At 38.8% G+C, this 19313-nt stretch overlaps 1 protein-coding gene across 4 annotated transcripts; it reads right to left on the bottom strand.

The window, feature by feature from the left end:
- Window positions 1–775: 775 nt before the first annotated feature.
- KNG1 (kininogen 1) lies at window positions 776–17467 on the bottom strand. 4 transcript variants are annotated; one of them, XM_058812266.1, is made up of 11 exons: window positions 17177–17463; window positions 14230–14340; window positions 13242–13326; window positions 10826–10998; window positions 9004–9111; window positions 6639–6720; window positions 5963–6129; window positions 4428–4535; window positions 3388–3477; window positions 1767–1926; window positions 776–1415 (listed from the first exon to the last, which is right to left on the bottom strand). In XM_058812266.1, exons 1-11 carry the CDS (start codon window positions 17369–17371, stop codon window positions 1228–1230), a joined length of 1467 nt encoding a protein of 488 aa, XP_058668249.1. In that variant the 5' UTR covers window positions 17372–17463; the 3' UTR covers window positions 776–1227. The 4 variants fall into 4 exon arrangements, with proteins under 4 accessions (XP_058668249.1, XP_058668250.1, XP_058668248.1 ...); XM_058812267.1 differs by having other exon boundaries at window positions 1773–1926; window positions 17177–17460; XM_058812265.1 differs by having other exon boundaries at window positions 776–1926; window positions 17177–17467.
- Window positions 17468–19313: the final 1846 nt, after the last annotated feature.

Genomic DNA, 19313 nt, shown 5'->3' with positions numbered 1-19313 from the left:
CAGATCATCCCTTGCCTGTTAGGCCAAGACCTCCTGATCCTGTTCCCATCTCTTTTGCATTCTCTGAGTAGACTTCCCCTTCCTCCTCCCCGACTGTAGAAGCACAGCACACAAAAGGAGCCACTCCCAGCTGTTGAGTATAAAGTCTCGATGCCACAGCAATCCTAGCAGCTGTGGTGGAGGGCATTTCCACTGTGGTTTCAAGTAATGTGGTCTTTTACAGCAAAATCAGTGATGTATTATCATTTGTAGGACCTCACCCTGTCACTAACCCTTTACAGGATGGAGTAGCATTTCAACTGTGAACTGATCTGGCATTGAAGTATTTATTTATTTATTTATTGCTTAGTGGTTTTGGGGTTTTTTTCAGCTGAGTAAGTTATCGCATCCATACAGAGGGAAAGCATTTTATTTTGCAAGAAATATCTGGTGCTTTTTAGCTAATGCATTGCACCAAAAACTCAACCTTTGGAAGATACCCCAAACAGGAAAATCAGTCCAGTCTCAAAATGATGCACAACCTAATAATGGAAGAAGGCACACAAATTTTAGGTGTCTCAAGAGCTCATGATTTTGTCATCTGATCTGTAGGATTTGTTCATCTCTGCTGAATGAAAATCTGGCAATCAAGGTGCTTCTCTAGGTGGTTAACATAATATGTGTAGGGAATAATAAATCTGCTTTATTTAGGATTCTCTCAGCTGTCCCTGTTATCTCATCCAACACAACAACCACTAGTGATAGACTGATAGCAATATTGATTTCTTTAAAGAAATTACCAGGTTAAAAGGTTCCTTTGTTTTATTTTGTTCTTTAAATGATCCACTCCAGTAAATTAAAGAAAAAATATTTCACATATCTAAGAGAGGCTCTCTTGTTCTATATTGACTTGTTTTACTCATATTTGGTCGAGATTCTTAGTGTAATCTGCAAAATTCTTTCTGCCATTCTTTTAGATATAATACAGTAAGATTTGATGCAGTGATTCAGTTTGTGCTTATAGAAAATTGAGGCAGATGAGTTACACAGATTTACATATTTGCAAATATATGCAAATGCACAGTATTGCCATATGGTCTTAGGTCCCCAGAAGTGCTGGTGACCTACTTGAGTATTTCAGCTAACAGAATATGAGCTTTTGCCTCTTTGCATTTTATACATTTCAAAAGGCAGTATTTTTCTTATATTCTATATAACATTTCTGAAAAGGATCCTGCAATGTTTGAATTATGCTAAAGCATCTGTGAGATCAAAGTCTTTGTCATTGTTTTCTGTAGTTGGATCGATGTTTCCTGCTGCAGAAGGCAAGAGATCCTCATTTGTGAATTCTCTGGGAAAGCTTGGAGGGGCTGGAAAGCCCACAAGTTGTTTCCATGGTTTTCCAGGACATCTGGGGTGAGGAGATTCTGGGCGATCTGGCAATCCATTAAATAAAGAAGTATCAGGAACAATTAGTGGCTCTGCAGGTCCACTGGTTTCCTCCCTTGCAACCCCTGTACTAACCAGCTCCAGTGCACTTTCAGCACTGGATGATGATGGGAAGGTTACATTTTGATTAAAACCCCTTTCGTTTGACTCCTCAGAAGATTTGGGGTTTGGATGTTTATGTTTATTCTTTTTACTGTGTTTTTTATGCCCACACCCATGGCCAGTTCTGTGCCCACAACCAATGTCATGCCTGTGCCTTTTGTCATTGTCATGATCCTTTTTAACTCCATGCCTGTGCTTATGCCTGTGCTTGTGCCTGTGTTTATGCTCAGGTTCACCTTCACCTTCTGGTTCCTGTGCATTGTCTTTCCTTGTTTCTGTGCTAGGGCTTTCACTTTCTCCTTCATTTTTATCAGCCTGTGAAACTGCTTGTGGCTGGCTTAGCATGGCAGTGCTCCGGAAAGGTGTGAATCCAGGAGGCCTCCTTGCAAAGAACATCTAAAAAACATTGCAATAGTAGCCACATTTGTTACATGAAACAGAACAATTGCTTCAGATGTGGGAAATTCAGAAGCTGGCTCATTGCAGTACATGAATCATTTAGCAGATTTTTAAACTAAAATCTAAACTAAACAAGTCTCTCTTCTAAGATAAGCATACAAACATAAACATCCTCCCAAACAATTCTGGAGTATTTTAGCAGCTAAATGTGTAAAAAAATTTTTTTTGTATCACTGAAATTTTGTCAGTGTAAGAAAGGAATTATACTACAGAGAGCAAAACACATGTACTGGTTTTAATTTATGAACAATACAGTTGGATTCTAGAACTAAATGTCCCGGTGCATGTTAGAGTGTTACACTCCCATGGATAGCACCAATTCATGCTGAAAGTTAACACATCTCTGAATAGCATCAATGGCAGAATATGCAGAAGATCTGTGTAATCTTGTTATAAAATGTGGCTATTCAATTTTTTACTTCTAGATTTGACATATGCATTTCAGAATACTGCCTGGAAATAACACACAGAGATTAAAGTTGATAATATCAAACATTCTGTTGTTATTGAGTCATCTCTACTCCCTCATCAACTGGGAGACAAAGGCTGTGAATACATGGTGTACACTCACTGTACAACGTGAGTTTCATTTCTCTCCACCAAAGTCTCTGATCATTATTAGCTGCAAATCAGAGTTATTTGGGTTGAAGCTAAATTTGAAAGTTGCTATGGATAAAATATTGTAGTGAAAATAGAGAGGAGAGACATTAGTTGATACATAACAAATGACTATGTAGTTATGAAGGTTCTGAGCAGAGTGAAGTTATTAGTTACAAGGGCAGGGTAATCTGTCTTTATTCAGTGTCACAATGGAGTCCCTGCAATCCTCAGAAATATCTGACAATAAAAATATTTGTATCCCATTGTGAGATTTTCAAACTGACTTGCAGTCAGGACTAGTTCATCGTGGAGCTGAGTAGGAAGAAATTGGAGGATCCTTGTGCAGACACTGACAGCTGCATCAGGCACCACTCATCTTGTATGGAAAGGTGCACAGATGCTTTGGATATCTGTGGGGTATAATTATTGTGCCAGTAAATACATTTTAAAAAAACCTTTAAACCTAGTATGAGTAGCAATTTGAGGGATTTGATGGAGCTTGATACTCCAGAGCTTAACTAAGAAGGCAGAGGAGCAGCCAACAGGCAGAACTTCTGCCTGTTGCAGGGTCTCTGTTTGTGTGATCACCTTGTTGCTTGTGGTGAAACGGCTTTGATGTAAAAGGGTTGAGGTTAGAGGGTGAGAGAAAAGAGTATGATGTTAATGAGGCTGTTAAAAGAACTGTGTTCCTTTATTTTTGGTATAAAATATGGGATAATTTGGAATGGATAAAGAATTTATTGACTGCCTTTGTCCTACACTCTGCTTAATAGGATGGATACTGAAGAAGAATCTTACCGCTTGGTGCTCTTCAGAGCAGTTCACCTGGGGATAGATTTTATTCTGCCATGGGATCACATGAATTTGTGCATCGCATGACAGTGATGCCTGTTAACAAAACAAAAACCAACACATTAAGGCAACAAAATTTCAGACACAAAGGGAGAGACTTGGGCCTGAAAAAGAAATGGGTTTTTTAATAATACTTTAAAATCCTTGGAACTTAAACCAAGTGTTTATTAAATCTGTCTCAGTGATGGATACTTCTGTATTGGGACACATCACAGCTTAGCTTTTCAAGGCTGTATTATGCCTGTGTGAACACTTGAATTCAACTTTGGATTTCAGATTAAATCTTGAAAATTGGATTTTTCATCTCTCTCGCTTTTGGAGCACTGACTGCATAATCTTCGTGATATTCCTAAGAAATATTTTTTGTTTATGATGTTTCTCCTACTAAAAATTGGGAAATTTAAATAAAGCCTTTTTTTTCCTTTTAGTTCCTGCTGCACTAACAGTTTCTAAAATCTCACAGGTAAGCACTGTTCATATGGTGGGAAAAGAGATGGGAGGTAAAGGCCCTCTCCCCAAACAACCCCCTTGCCAATGGTTGCTGGCCCTATCAACATTCCTTTCCAGTGTCCAGAACACATTTTCCTGCTGTCAAGAGCATGGCACACACTCCAGAAATTTCATTCCTTTGCTCACAAGTAACAATCCAGTCTCATGTTTTCCTTAGCTGCAAGTCCACGGAGTCAGGAGTATTGCAGCTATTTCATTTGGCAGCAGCCTTCTCCTCTCCTTTCTTTGATTGATTATTATCAAAAGAAAGTTCCTTTGCTTTTGCAGTGAGCACTGATCCAGCAGCTGCGGTTCAAGTTTCAGGGTTTCTTAACTTGGGTTACAAACAGTGAAAGCTGCCCTTCTTCTTGGAACAAAAGTTTACTGAAAGAGGTAACAGAACCCAGGATGCGATTTTACTTAAGCGTTTACAGTTTCTGATGCAAATGAATTTGTCCATTAGAAACATTACAGTTGGCAAGATTATCATTACTTACACTGTCTGATGTGGCTGTACAGTCTTCATTAAGTTTCTCAAACTCACTCTTAGAGCAGTTTGTCTTCCAGACTGTGAATTTTACTTGATACTTTTTTCCTGCAACCACCTGAAAAATTAGCAAGAAAGCTTTCTGCACTAAAGGCATTTTATTGGAAAGGTTTCACAGGAAAGATGATTTTCTACAAGCTTAAACTACTTGTATTCTGCAAGTCCTAACCACTGGGCCAACATATGTGAAGAACAATATTAAAATATTTGGCAGTAAACTTATTTGCTTCTAATCAAGTAACTTATTTATTCCAGTTCCAATTCTCAAAAATTCTGGCATTGAAACTGAAGGAAACAGAAAAGGTCAGGATAATATTGGGCCCACAATTATTAAATGTCTGTAGTAATTTCATTAGTAACAGATGAAATCATTAGTGATAGCACTGTAGAGAGCCAAATGCGATGTCAGAAAAGTGGAATGTGAGTAAAACAAAGTGTGTGATGAACAGGCTCAGTTGAAAATGAACCTATTTGCCAAACACATTAAAGAGAGAAACTGCATGGGTTCAAGAATGTGCCTGCTATGTGTTCTCTTAGTATTTTTCACAAAGCTTAAAAAAATATATCTTCCTTTGGGGACATCAGGCAAGACATGAAATTTTATTTCCCTGAAATCTATTTTAAAGGTGTATGCATGCTAATATCTGTCATGATAGGGAAAGTCAGAAGGAAGAAAAAAGTTTGAAAGAAGAAAAGGCACAGATATTATCAGTAAGATAATATGAGCTATTTGGAAAAAATTCTGCTGTGGTTTTAGTGCCTTCTCCAGTGACACCTCATGCTCAGGAGTAGTTATGACCAATTATTTTCTAAGCTACTCCACTGTCAAATTTTTAATTCTCTTCTAAACTTCTGTTTTGATGTGTTGGGACAGTAAACAAGGCTTATGCAAATGCTGACCAATATTATCCTCCTGATTCCTCATCCTTTATCAAGCTCTATTTATCTGTATGTATTAAGTTATGCACAGATGTCCTTTTCTGAATCTAGCTAGAGTATTATTAGCAGCAAAATCAGTATATAAAACAACACATTTCTAAGGGAAATTAAGATGCCTCATTTTGGACCATACAACAACTATAGGGTAGACACTGTTTAAAATAACATGAAGAGTATTGGTGTGATGGATCAAGGGAGTAGTCCTGTCTAAAAAACTTTTATACTTTAAAAGTCTAAGGTATGTTACAAAGGTAAAAAGTAGGGTAGATACACAGAAATCAAATGCCCTGAGCCAACTTTCCTTACATACTTTTAAAAACATTTTGTTTTAAGAAAAAAAGAAAATTCAAGAGATTGGAAAATTTTGAATGCAAACCAATATGGATTTGATTTTACAGGAAAAATTGATTGGATATTTCAGTTACCACATGTATCAGCACTTAGACAAAAACATTATTTCAAATCTAAATACAAACTCAAGGTAACATTTAGCTCAGGCCAATAATAATGTCATGTCTGTTCCTCATCTCTGTGAAATATCCCAACCTGAACTGTCGCTGATTGTATTTCTCCACCTTTATAGTAGAAGTCATCATTGCTCTCTGAATTATACTTCTCTGTAGAAACCTTCAGTAGCTCCTTCAGTTCTGGACTGTCAGTTGGGATAGTCCTTGGACAACCTGGGCAAATGGCAGCAACTACTGTTTCTTCAACTGAAAGAGAGCAACAGGTTTCAGATCTAAGAAACAAAAGGTTCAATGTAGATAAAGGCTGGGAAAAACAGTTATAAAGCCCTGCTTTCTGGAACTCTTCGTGTTTGGGTCTATGAAATGAAAATAAAATATATTTGAGGGTTATATGATCAGCAATATCATGTCTTTGTTATCTAAAGGAACATCAGCACCCAGTGTCACATGGGACATTTAACAACAGTTCTCTTGTAGAAACAAGAATTGCGTGTGCCAGTTGTAGGCAGCCAGAAAATATGGAGAGGGAACAGCTACATGTATGGAAAGACCTGATTTGGGTCAAACAAGAGGTGCATGTGACTGGCAGTGAATTTGTGTGTTGAGGAAAATCTAGTCTGAATGGGTGAGAATGGAGCATTTACTACATGGAACCATATCTGTGTCCAGATAGGCTGGAGGAAAAAATAACAATACATAACAATGCAAGACACTGAAAACTGGAACTTTCAAAGCTGATAGTGCCTAAGACATACCTGGAAGCTTGCAGTCACTGATGGTATCTACGATCTCTGCATGAAGATTCTGAAATGCTTTGGCCTCACATTTAGCTACACGCTGGAGTGAAAAATGCAAAACAGCTCCTTGTTATTTAGAAATAACGAAAAAGCTCCCATCCTAATTCCTTCCTGCTAACAGAATAACATCAAGCATGCTTCTAATAATTCCTTCCTTCCTTCCTTCCTTCCTTCCTTCCTTCCTTCCTTCCTTCCTTCCTTCCTTCCTTCCTTCCTTCCTTCCTTCCTTCCTTCCTTCCTTCCTTCCTTCCTTCCTTCCTTCCTTCCGACACTTCCTTCCGACACTTCCTTCCGACACTTCCTTCCGACACTTCCTTCCGACACTTCCTTCCGACACTTCCTTCCTTCCGACACTTCCTTCCGACACTTCCTTCCGACACTTCCTTCCTTCCTTCCGACACTTCCTTCCAACACTTCCTTCCTTCCGACACTTCCTTCCCTCCCCACTCAGAGAAAATAATACCCTAAAACAAAAGCCAAATGAACTATTTTATGTGCTCATTGAAGAGAAAAATGAGAATGTCTACAAGACAGAATCATATTTTATGGATAACTCCATGGAATTTCTGTCTCAAACTGTAAAAACAAAAATTATACAATTATCAAATCAAACATTACTGAGTTTCTTGTATTTTCTCAGGTCTTCTAAAGGAACTGTGGTAGATAACTTGCTTAAAACTGCCTTGATATCTTAAAGCTTGGAGAAACCAGATATTGATTATCAGGGTTTTTTAAAGATTATAGAGCCTAAAACCAATTCCATCATTCCAATTATTAAAAATAGTAAAAAGGAAAGAACTAGGGGCAATGAATACATCCAGGAGAAACTGAGGTTTTATGGTAAACAGAAGTAATATTTTGCAGATTTGTCAGAGTTCTGCAAAGCATCAACAAAGGTGGGTAAAGAGACCTCTTGATATACAGAGATTTTAAGAAAGGTTTTGGTGAAATCCTTTATCAAAGACTAAAGAAACCAAATAAACCATAAAATAAGAAGGAAGACTTAAAACTCAGACCTCAGGACCATGACAGTTACTTGAAAATGTAATTATAAAAAATCTACTGAGTATTTTAGAAAAACTGATGAAGAATAATGTCAAGGCTAATTACCCAGGTTAAAGGGATTGAATGATGTCCCAGTATAGCTCAGTGGTTCATGTGTGTGTTGAATACAGGGTGCAATTCTGGCCCTCCCATTTAAAGATAATAGTACAGAGCTGATTAAATTTATGAGAAAACTTCCTTGGAATTTGGTCATTCCAATATTCTTGGAATATGGTATTCTAGTATCTGTCAATGATCTACTGGTAATTTCAGGGGATAAGTGCTTATGGTCTAATTCCAGAAGCCCTGTGTGACCAAAGCAGTGTGAGTGAGGCAGTGCTCCTGTAGTAGGTGAGGTGACAGAAGTCATCACCTCTAGGTGACAGCTGGGGAAACTCAGACTCAAGCTGGTTAAGTAACTTGCTTAAGGTTTAAGGGCACATGGGTAGTGGAGGGATTTGCTTCAGTTAGTCTGACTCTCATGCTTCTGTTGTTTACCAGCGCTGTCATTCTTCCCTTTTTTGATCAATACTTCTGAAACATTCTTGAGATGTACAAGGAGTAATTTTTGAACAGGAGAGGCTCTTGAATGTAGCACTCAATGGTGCATTTCCTCAACAGCTGAAACAGATGCCATTCTGTCCCCTCCCCTTTACCACCACTGTTCACAGTGACTCTGCATTCCTGCCTTCTGCCTTGTGTTTGTAAAATCATCTTTCTGATGCCCTCGTGAGCTTGTTCAGGGAGGTCACTTGAGAGAGGAAGCCTCTATTTTTGGTACAGCTGCTTCAGTTCCAGGTCACTGAAGCCAAGGGAGTGCCTGGGTTTGCAGCACCGTTTACCTGGATTATGTATAAATTATGTTAATATATTTCTTTGGAAGCTATTATTTGGACTGTGGTAAAGGTTAAGTAATAATTCAGCTACTGACCTTCCTGAGGAAATATGTCTTAGGCTGGAAATTGTGCTAATTTTAATTATCACTTTTTGGGTTGTTCATGAGTAACTCCTTGAATATCTGGATAAAAACTCAAGAGATTCATTATTTGGGTAAGACTGGTTAGATTCTGTGGTGTAATCTGTAAACCTTTCAGTGGTCCTCTTAGTCACTGATTCAGAAGACATAGATGTCCTAGTTACATAAACAGTTATGAATAAGACTGGATTTAAGCTTTGTTCCTGAACTGAAGCAAGACTATAAATATTTTCTCAAGTCAGATCTCAATGACCATTCATTAATGTGATACTTTCTTGATAAACAAATTTGGAGATTACTTACACCTCTAGAAGTGATTTTGCATTCTGGAGTTAAATCTTGAAATTGGTCTTTGGTGCAATTAGTCTCCTCAATGTTATATCTAATTACATAGTTCCATCCAGCTACCACCTGGAAGAGATATTTAGGTTATATATTATGTAAAATAATTCAAACTTGAAAGTTAAATTATTACATGAGATTAGCAAAGAAAGCAAAACTACTCATCTAGTGCCTTCTATCTATCAAATCACTTCACACTCATTAAACCATAGATTGTTCGTGGACAGCAAAAAAAAACTTGTCCTTGCAGTACAAAGTGTAAACTAAATCCCGCTTCTGTTAGAAGTGCACTTTGTATTTGGTGTCCACTTCTGGCATGCCTGCAGCCTCCCACTGCTGGGTTTCTTGTGCTTTCCTCCAAAGATCTGTTACTTATTACTGCCCGTGACAGGAAGCTGCTCTAGATAGATGAGACTACAGTAACACAGCCTGGCAAGTCCTGCGTTCCTGAGCATGGGACACAGTAAAACAGTATCTGAATAATGTAACTTTATACTGCTGGCATCATTTTTTGTTGAGTGTTCTGCATTTATCATCTACCCATAATTGTGTCTATCCTGGGCTTTACCTTCCCACACACACTGCTTTGTCCAGGTTCATAACCCTTTTTTAAAAATTTTCTTTCCAGGAAGCTGTTCCATTTTTCTAACAGTGGCTACTTCTTCTCACCCATGAAACCTCTCAAAATCAAACTGTTGGGCCAGGTAACATTGTATGAAAAAGGAAAACCAATCAAATATAAGAATTTGTTATCCCAGATCAATTGAAGTGGAAAGCTCTGACTTTTCTCTGTGTGCCAGAGGTGACATGATGGTTCTCTTTCCAGCTGCTGGATTGCAGTCTATCTGCAACACTTTGTCATGTGGCCTAAATGTTGTGCAAGTTTGTGTTTCAGCAAAGAGGATTGCTGCCATCAGTAAATACAACAAGGACAGTCTGGCTTAAATAATGAGTCAAGCTGACATGAGACTAGAAGTTGCTTTTTGGCTTAGTAAATATACACAGGTTCAAAGGAAAGAGTCTGTGTTTGCTGTTGGGTTCTACACTAGTTAAAAACCAAATAAGAAACTTTACTTTCTAGCAATGTCACACCAATCCATAGGAAAGCTTTTCACAGGGAAGGAATTAGTGCATGAAATACCAGATGAGACAGAATTTCTGCAATCTGAGTAGTTATTTCTTGCAAAGCAGATATTCCCATGAGCAGAAATCTTGCAGCAAGTGGCATGCTGGGTTTTTGGGTTCTCTTACCCATTTTTCCTATGTGGGGTTTAGCTGTCCTATAGCACATAGCAGCTGTTGATAAATGGGCCTTTTTGCCTGCAAAAACAGAGATGCCTGCTGCTCTTTGAGAGGCTGGTGAGTGTGGGAGACATCTGTGCAGGCTGGCAGCTTTGGCTCAGCCCCTAGAAGGGATCTGCTCCTGCTGGAGCCTCAGGACAAGGCCAAAGGAAATACCCAGGAGGGTCTGAGATGATACAGGTTGCATGTGCCAGACCAGAATGCAAATAAACTGGTGCTAAACACTGCTTAGAAGCAACTGCAGATAAAGAAAAAAATGTGTATGCTATTAGTTGAGAGCTCTGAAAATCTAGTAGGTAACTGTTAATGATTCCTTATAAATTAAGATAATTATTTATTGAGTCTACCCTCTATATGCATTTTGTATGCTTTACTATTAAATTTAATCCACTTTAATATCAGAAACATACACAAAACAAACAAGGTACCTGCTTTGGGTTGAATTATTTCAGTAAAATTTAGAGAAAAATCATGCACAAACCTGTCTCTTAGCTTCTTTTATTTCCGCAAGCTTAAAAAGGGCAGGTTCATCACTGTGCTTGTTATACTTTTGAATGGCTTTTTTCAGAATTTCTGACACTTCTGAACCATCACTTGATATAGGATGAAAGCATCCAAGACATGGAGCCTCAGTAAGTCTTATCTTTGACACATCTGGAAAAGAAACAAACCAAAAAACATAGGGCTTCATGCAAAACAGCCTTAGGTTTTCATTTTTCCTATCTGGGAGTGAGCAAGAACCTTTCCTGCTTTTTAACTGGTGTGATAAACAAACCCTATATTCCAGTTTCAAGGCCTACAAAGACATTTTTATGCTTAGGAACATGCTCTGGTTGTGGTGGCAGGGGCCATCCATGACCCTAGGGTCCAGGCATGGTTTTGGCAGTGAACCCCATACCAGCAATTATAAATTGCAGAAAAAACCTTGTGTGTAGTTTTGACACCATTAAGGAAGGTACATTACTCATTCAGCCAGGGAGGAGCCAGTGGAAGCTACAACTAAGGGAAAGGTTTTCAGATTCTTCAAAGCTCACCCACAGTGTGCAGCTGCTTGCTGTCCTTACCGTGTTTCAGGATGGGACTTCAGAAGTGTTTGGGCTCACCCAAATGAGCTGCTCTATATGCTCACCCATATGTGACTCTGAGTGCCCCAGGGACTGTAGTTGGACTATTCTGCTGTCCTCACCAGTCATTGTGGCTGCCAGTTACCACTTGGTGCTACCTTCAGGCTTAACCAGCTGGATTGGCTGTGAATAGACAAGCCTGACAGGGATGCTCAAACGCCTGTTTCCTACTACTAATCCTATTAATTCTCTTTCCTTTCTAGTAATCATGGACTGGATTTTCATAAATTAATTTTATAGTTCAGTACATAAATTAATTTCACAAGTCAGTGAGCATGAGAATGGAAGTGGGACAATATGTGGTCCCTGTGGAATTGAAGTAAAATTTATGTGCCTGATCTTCAGCTGGCATAAACTGGCTTAAAGGAAGTTATGCCAGTTTGCACCAACCAGGAAACCAGTCCAGGGTCAGTTAGATCAGAGAGGCTGAACAGTGTGGTACCAATACAGTGGGGAAATCCCTCACCTGGCAGACCAAAGTACATCTTATGTTGACTCAGCAATGACAAATAGATACCTTACAGAGAAGTATGACCACATTTTCAGTAAGCAGTCACAAAGGAGATAATGAACCAACAGCACACCCACTTCTAGACCAACTGTGGTCTCAGAACTTTCATAAGGATTTTGCTGAACAAACCTGTGTTATTTTCCAGAGTTGTTACAACTTAGTAAGAAGAGAGGAGTTCCTTAGGCTGAATACCTGATTAATTTAATTCATATATTGGGATTTTTGCTTTCTAAGCAAAGATTCAAATGCAAATTTCCTGTGTGTCCTCTGTAAGATTCACACCACTTTTGCTGGCAACTAGGTGTCACCATTGCCCTACAAATGCAGCATTTGTTCAATGCAGAACATGGAGTTTGTGTACTGCAGTTCCTAGAAAGACACTGGCTGTAGGTAAAGCCATTTCAGCTTTAAACAAGATAGCTAGGAACAAAAAGCAGATACTGGCTGCCAAACATCTCAGAAACTGGGGGGAATATTTCTGTAGTTAATAATTAGATGGATATTTTAAAGCAAACTTGGGTATGTCTTTCAGAGCACCAGGCACAGAGATCTCAGTTGGAAGTCTTTAAAACAATGTGATCTCTTTTAACTAAGGGAAAGTCCTATGTGAATGTAATAGTCATATGTGAGTGTCTTATAGGTGAAAAATGTAGTGCTGCTTATTGTTAAGGTGTAAAATATCAGTCTCTTAATCATACATGATTACATCACTGCCAGATTTCTATCTTGTAAATGATTTTTTTTTCTATTATTGTTTGAGGTAAATACTTGTTTTGGCAAACTTTAACAGCAAGAATTCAGTCATTTTCAGTTTGAAGAAAATGAAGGTGCAATTTTGTCATACCAAGTTTTTTCCAGTAATTCCTCAGACAATTTTATGCTTAAATAATTAAGGACAGAAAGTTGAAGTGTGACAAGTTGCATCTGGTCTCTTAAGTTATTAGTATGCTTTTGGTCTTAAGCAAACAAATTTGAACTTGGCATAATTCTATGCTTGAAGAAACTTACTACACATACATGCTGAATTTTATTACCGTGGCCAGAAACTTCCTGTGCTTCACTGATTTTGTCTATATGTGTATAACAGTGAAGTGAAATTTTATCTTTAACCAATAGTTGCTTACAAAAGATTATTCATAAATGTCTGACTGGAATGATAAGGAGCTTCTACCTTTAAAATTACCTGAAAGTTTCAGTATTGTATTTATTCCATTTTTATTTGTAAATGTATTTGTTGAAAGCTATCCCATATAGTTACATACCTGAGAAAATTCTGCACTCCTGTGAAACATTAGTTGTTTTATCAGCATCATTCATATGAACTCGAGCTGTGCATTCTCCTGTTTTCTGCAAAAACATATGGCAACAATTGTCTGAAACTTGCTAAAGAAAAATGCAATGCTTTAGCTATTGAACACAGCTGACAGTTGTAGACTGATTTTGAGGAAGAGGTTCATGTGTATATTTGTAGTAATGTCCAACCTGCTGTTTTGTTACTGAAAAAGGATCAGATTGTGAGGAAAGCAGAGGACAAACTGAGCAGATTACTTGAATGATGCTTTATATTTGTATGATGTGCACTGATTAACTGAAGACTTTGCAGTCAGAATAATGGAAATTAACACATGACTAAAGACTATATAAAGTATGTATTTATCCGTTTTCCCCTCTGCTAGTACAAGGTATGCAGCAATGACCACGGCATTTCACGTAGATCCAAATTATATTGTCACCATCATCCCTTCCTGTGCACTGAGTGAAAGAGCAGTGCCACCCCCTGGGAATGTGCAGTGTCCCTGCAGTGTGGGCCCTGTTGTACCTCCCCTGGGTGCCCTCTGGTAGCACAAGCCACACAAGTTTGGCACTGCTGAAAGCCCTCTGCTAAAATTTCTGCCATAGTGGTTTCCATGTCAGTATTTGATTGTGCAAGTTTCCTTTACACATAGTTAATACCAAGTTTTACAGTTCTTACACTCTGACAGTGCACAAATCTTATGTTTGGTTAATTGAGAACCTTCATATTGAAGCACTGAAATGTTCATTTCTGCATATATTCAGGATTGTACTAGAAAACTCAGGACTATAATGGTTAACATTGGGGTTGTAAACATTTCTGGACTCTAGTCATATAAGCTTTCAAAAGCAATGCAGCTAAAAAAGTTAATTCTTCTACTGTATTTTCCCCAAGCAATTGTGGTCCTGGTCCTTATGTTTCTGTACAGAGAACTTTTAAAGAGAACAGATACTTACAGCCTCTGCAGATACTCTGTAATGACAGTGTTGCCAGTGTTTGTTTTCCTCAGTGGCACAAGTGCTTTCAAGTATTCTGTATTTCACATAAAACTGTGGGTCAGGACCTGCCTGGATTAAAACAATACACATGTCATCATTTGCATGGTAATAAATCTGGTAAAAAGATAAGAGTTTCAAAAAAGTAAATAGTATTATTTATTTACCTTAAATTTTATAGTATGGTTTTCCATTAGCTGCTGGTCTCTCAGATCTTGGTAGTTCAAATATTAACTTACCTAATTATATTACTTAGCCCTTACCTACAATGACAATATTTGATATAATGGATACAATATTCTCAACTGCCTTCATTTTAACTTATAGTACCAATGGGTTTAGAACCAAAAGGAAGTGGTTAGGTTTTATACTGTCATTCAAATGTACTCCAAAAAGCCATTTTGGGTGGCTGCTTGGATAGTTAGCATAATTACCAGCTTGGACTGTGCTCTTGTCTGACTCCCTCGCTCTCACTCTTGGCCTCCTCCCAGATCTGTCCACTTTCTTTCTGTGCAGCTGCCCTGGCAGCCCAGAACCAGCAGCCCTCAGGCAGCCTGGCAGTGCCCAAACAGCCTCTGCTTGGTGATACCAGGGAGCCTCAGCTGCCCAGCCTGCACGGGAAGGGGGGAGCAGGGATGTGCTCTGGAGACAGCCTTGGGCACTGCCTGTGGTTTTCTACAGGCATTGGAGGCTGGGCTGCAGGGCAGGACAGCCTCAGCAATCCCATAAGATGAAATAAAAACATTAAGCAAAGTTTGGCCTGGCCAGTGTAAGTACTTCAGAATTTGGTAAATCAGTAATGGGCATTTCTCCTTGCCATAAACCAGGTAGCAGGCCTGTGCCTACTGGTGACAGTGACAACACTGTAAGGTTTGGTTTATCCTTTAGAGAAGATGTAAAGTCAGAAGTTACTAACCTTTTACAGCCACTAAAAATGCTCTGCCAATGTGACTTTTCAAATACAAACAGGCAACTGCTGTAGTTTAGCACTGATTATTCTAAAATATCCAGGTATTATTCTCTGTCTCTGCTGGGAGGATTAAATTATAATTCTTGCCTTAGTGCTACCAAAAAAATGAGGCTGAGCTGATGTGGTTGGCATATACTGGATTTACAATGATGCAGTAGACACAGAATTATATTCTGCCTTCTCTTAATTCCTGTTGTGTTTTGCTACAGGTATGAAGAAGTGTAGAGGTACCTCGTATAATAGTTGTAAAAAAGGATAAAGGGGCTCTAAAAATATAATAGACTTAATCCTCAGCAGGTAGAAATTGACTTTTATGGAATTACATCAGATTAGACTATTTGGATTTAAAAAGAGCCAAATTCTGTTCTCTGTTACAGTGCTCTAAATCTGCAATAAATCAGCTCAGTAAGTAAACAAAGTATTATTTGTTATTAGTTTATTTCATTACTATTATGAACAGCTATGCCTTTAACTGGGGTAGGTTTAGTCTTTCACTAGTAAGCTTTTATGTTTTATTACCTTATCAATAATGAATGTACATGAATATGTAATAACCAGCTATTTAATTAATGCATTCAACATTGTGAGACTAGTGAGGAGTAAAATCTATACTCTTTTTAGAAAAAGAATCTCAAATATGAGGAAATTTTAATTGCAGATTCATTTTCTCTGTTTTTTACTTAACATCACAATCAGATCAACAATTCAAAGTAATAATTGATTTCCACTTTGTATCTTTTAAGAAAAGGAAAGATGGCTATCTAGAGAAGGAAAGATGAATAATAATTGCAACAAATATGTATCCTTAAAAATATAGCATGGTTTAAGATAAAATTCTGCAACTCCTCTCTGTCCTTTGGGAACACCAGCAAAAGGAAGGTAGATGATACTACAGCTCTGATATGGAGATATTTGCATTTGGCTGTTGTTAAGAATGAGAACATTAAGAATGTTCAATGAGACTATTCATTTACTTAATATTAATTATATAAAGGCCTTTCTGATTTTACTCTTTGTCTCCACATGCTAAAATCTCCCCAGTGTGTAAACAGGAACACAAGAGGGCATGTGCCAGGAGATGTGGGTACGTTGCCGTAAGTGTTTAGCAATGCATGTCTCCTTTCCGAGGTCAATTTCTGTCTGGGTAAAAGTGTCTTGTGATTTTGGAGTGCAAAATATTCTCTCTAACACTGGATTTCTTGTGGTTTACATATGAAAATCCAATCCAGTAGAAAAAATATGCTAATGTTATTTTCAAGTAAAATAATGCTTGTCATTATTATGGTAATACCATCTTTGTATACCTCTCCGAGGTAAATACTCTTTTGTTAGATTAAGGCTATATAGAAGGATTCCAGGCAAAGGATCATGTTGCATTCTTTTCTCCTGTAATTTTAGCTGTCATCCTATTTGACTAAAATACCACCTAGTGATTCTAGATAGATCTGTGACTTAGGTGTCAATCAAATTATATTCACAAACAAGTCAGAATATTGCCAAACTTTATCAGGTGATTCTTTTTTTGTGCAGCACCAGCTCTTCCCAAGTTAAGAGTATAATATTTTTTTTATAAGTCTGGTTTTACCATTGGTCTGAAAACCTTAGAGATGATGGAAAGGTTTAGAAATCCCAATAAAGAAAAAAGAGAACAGAGTGGAATAATAAGACAAATTGTGTTGGTGATAGAAATTTTCTATTCCTTGGTCCTTGCATTAGTAAGCAATTCACCAGCACACAGAGTTCTGCTGATAAAAACATAATATACACCCCTACTCGTCAGGGAAACAAGTATCTTACTGTGCAAGTCACTTTGATTTTTTAAAACATTTTTGGAAGACACTGTGCTGTCATGCTTGCCCCCTAACAAACGAGATGGAGATAAGCTGATTCAAAGTGCATAAACAATTCCAACTATTTTTTTTTGCAAAGTCTACTTACAGTTCTCTTGGCTTCCATCACCACGTATAGAGCAAATTGGGTACCAGTTGCTTCATCTTCATTGTATTTCTTCAGTGCTGCATCGACAGCTTTAAAGACATCAGGGTCATCACAGTCTGAAAACTCAAATGCAAGAGGAATGGCTTTGCTAGAGAAAAAACTACAGCAGAGTGCTAGTACAATGAAGGCCTTCATAATTGGATGAAAAAGGCCCCCTGAATTAGAAGGCTCTTTAAGAACCAAATGGAAAAGGAATGCCTGACAGGATTGTAGTCACCTCTTCTGTTTTTCAGGAGCAGGAGTTAAGCAAACAGAATGAGTGCGTTCCTGGGGTTGGTTGGTTCTCATCATACCCTGTTTATACTGCAAATAAACTTCTGAGTTTATCTAAATAAACTTTGTTTGTTCACCAGAATGACACTAAGGTTATCCACCTGCCATCAAGATAACAGGGTGAATGGCTGCAGCTGGGGACCAGTTTAGGCAAAGTAAAGCATAAGAGAAAGAAGTGGCTGTAGCTTTCTGACTTCTTAACACCTAAACTGCTACTGAGAATGAATTTTACAAGGCTTAAATAAAACATCCAGGAAGGTCACAGTGGCAATGAAGTTTTGGACAACAGCCTTGTAAATTTTAAAGATCTGTTTAGTGTTCAGGCTGCAACAGTTCTGAGAACTGTAGTACTCAGAATGTGTTTGAAAAGTCTTTGGACATGTGCATATGGTTGAATGTCACATAACCCTTCAATAGCACTTGATAAACCTTGTCCTTCATGGTCCTGTTGGAAAGTCCATCTCTGCTGCCACGTGAAGACTGCCTGGCTTATGGATTAGTTAGTGATCATAGTGCTTTGTTATCGTTACAGGTATGTGACACCCAAGAACAAAGGATTAAACGCTATCATCTGAGTCTGGTCAAGCCAGGATTAGAGATGGCTGAGAACATCTGGTGCTTGTCTCCTGTATGTGGCACCAAATAGCTTTGCTTTGGGTCTGTGAACACCTTGGGATTGCTTTGGCTCCTGTGTTCCAGCTGTTTCTTGCTGTATTTGGGTTGTGTGGCAAGGTTTTGATAGCAGGGGATTACAGGGGTGGCTTCTGTGAGAAGCTGCTGGAGGCTTCTCTTATGTCTGACAGAGCCAATGCCAGTCAGTTCCAAGATGGATCCAGTTCTGGCTAAGACTGAGTCCATCAGTGCTGGTGGTAGTGCCTCTGGGATAACATAGTGGTGAAGGAAAAGAAAAAGGAACTGGGAAAGAACAGGAGAGAGAAGAGAGAGAATATGTGAGAAAAACAGCTGTGCAAATCCCACGGCCTGTGAAGGTGTGGGAGGAACTGCTGTGGGTGAGGAGTAGAGATTTTCCTGCAGCCTGTGGAGCAGACCATGGTGAGGCAGCTGTGTCCCTACAACCCCTGGAGGTCACTGGTGCAGCAGGGATTCACCTGCAGCTCATGGAGGACCCCACACCAGAGCAGGTGGATGCCCAGTGGAGGCTGTGACCCTCTGGAAGCCTGGGCTGGAGCAGGTTTTCTGGCAGGACTTGTGAGGGCACCAATGCTGGAGCAGTTTGTTCCTAAAGGACTGCACATCATGGAAAGGACCTACACTGGAGCAGTTCATGAAGGACTGCCTCCAGTGGGAGGGATCCCTGGCTGGAGCAAGGAAGAGTGCAGGGAGTCCTTATCCTGAGGGAAAAGGAGGGGTAGGAGCAACATGTGATGAGCTGACTGCAACTCCCATTCCCATCCTCCTGAACCAGCTGAGGGAGTAGGTAGAGAAAATCAGAAGTAAATTGAAGCCTGGGAAAAAGGTGTTTTAAAGTTTTTACTTTATTTCTCATTCTCTTACTTTGTTTTGATTAGTAATAAGCCAATTTCCCCAAGTCCAGTCAGTTTCACCTGTGATGATATTTGGTGAGTGAACTCTCAAGCCTTACCTTGACCCATGAGTTTTCTGTTATATTTTCTCTCCCCTGTCTGGCTGATGAGAGCAGTGACAGAGCAGCTTTAGTGGATACCTGGCAGCCAGCCAGGGCAAACTCACCACACTTGCTACAAGTTTTGATTAAAGAAATTGCACTTTAGAGACTGTGGATAAACTAAACCAGAAATAAGTTTGTTCATACATGATAACTTTT

This window comes from Ammospiza caudacuta, chromosome 11 (assembly GCF_027887145.1).
Source record: "Ammospiza caudacuta isolate bAmmCau1 chromosome 11, bAmmCau1.pri, whole genome shotgun sequence".
NCBI classification, from domain to species: domain Eukaryota; kingdom Metazoa; phylum Chordata; class Aves; order Passeriformes; family Passerellidae; genus Ammospiza; species Ammospiza caudacuta.
Note: the sequence above shows the minus strand (reverse complement) of the source record. Positions and strands in the feature narration are given on the sequence as shown.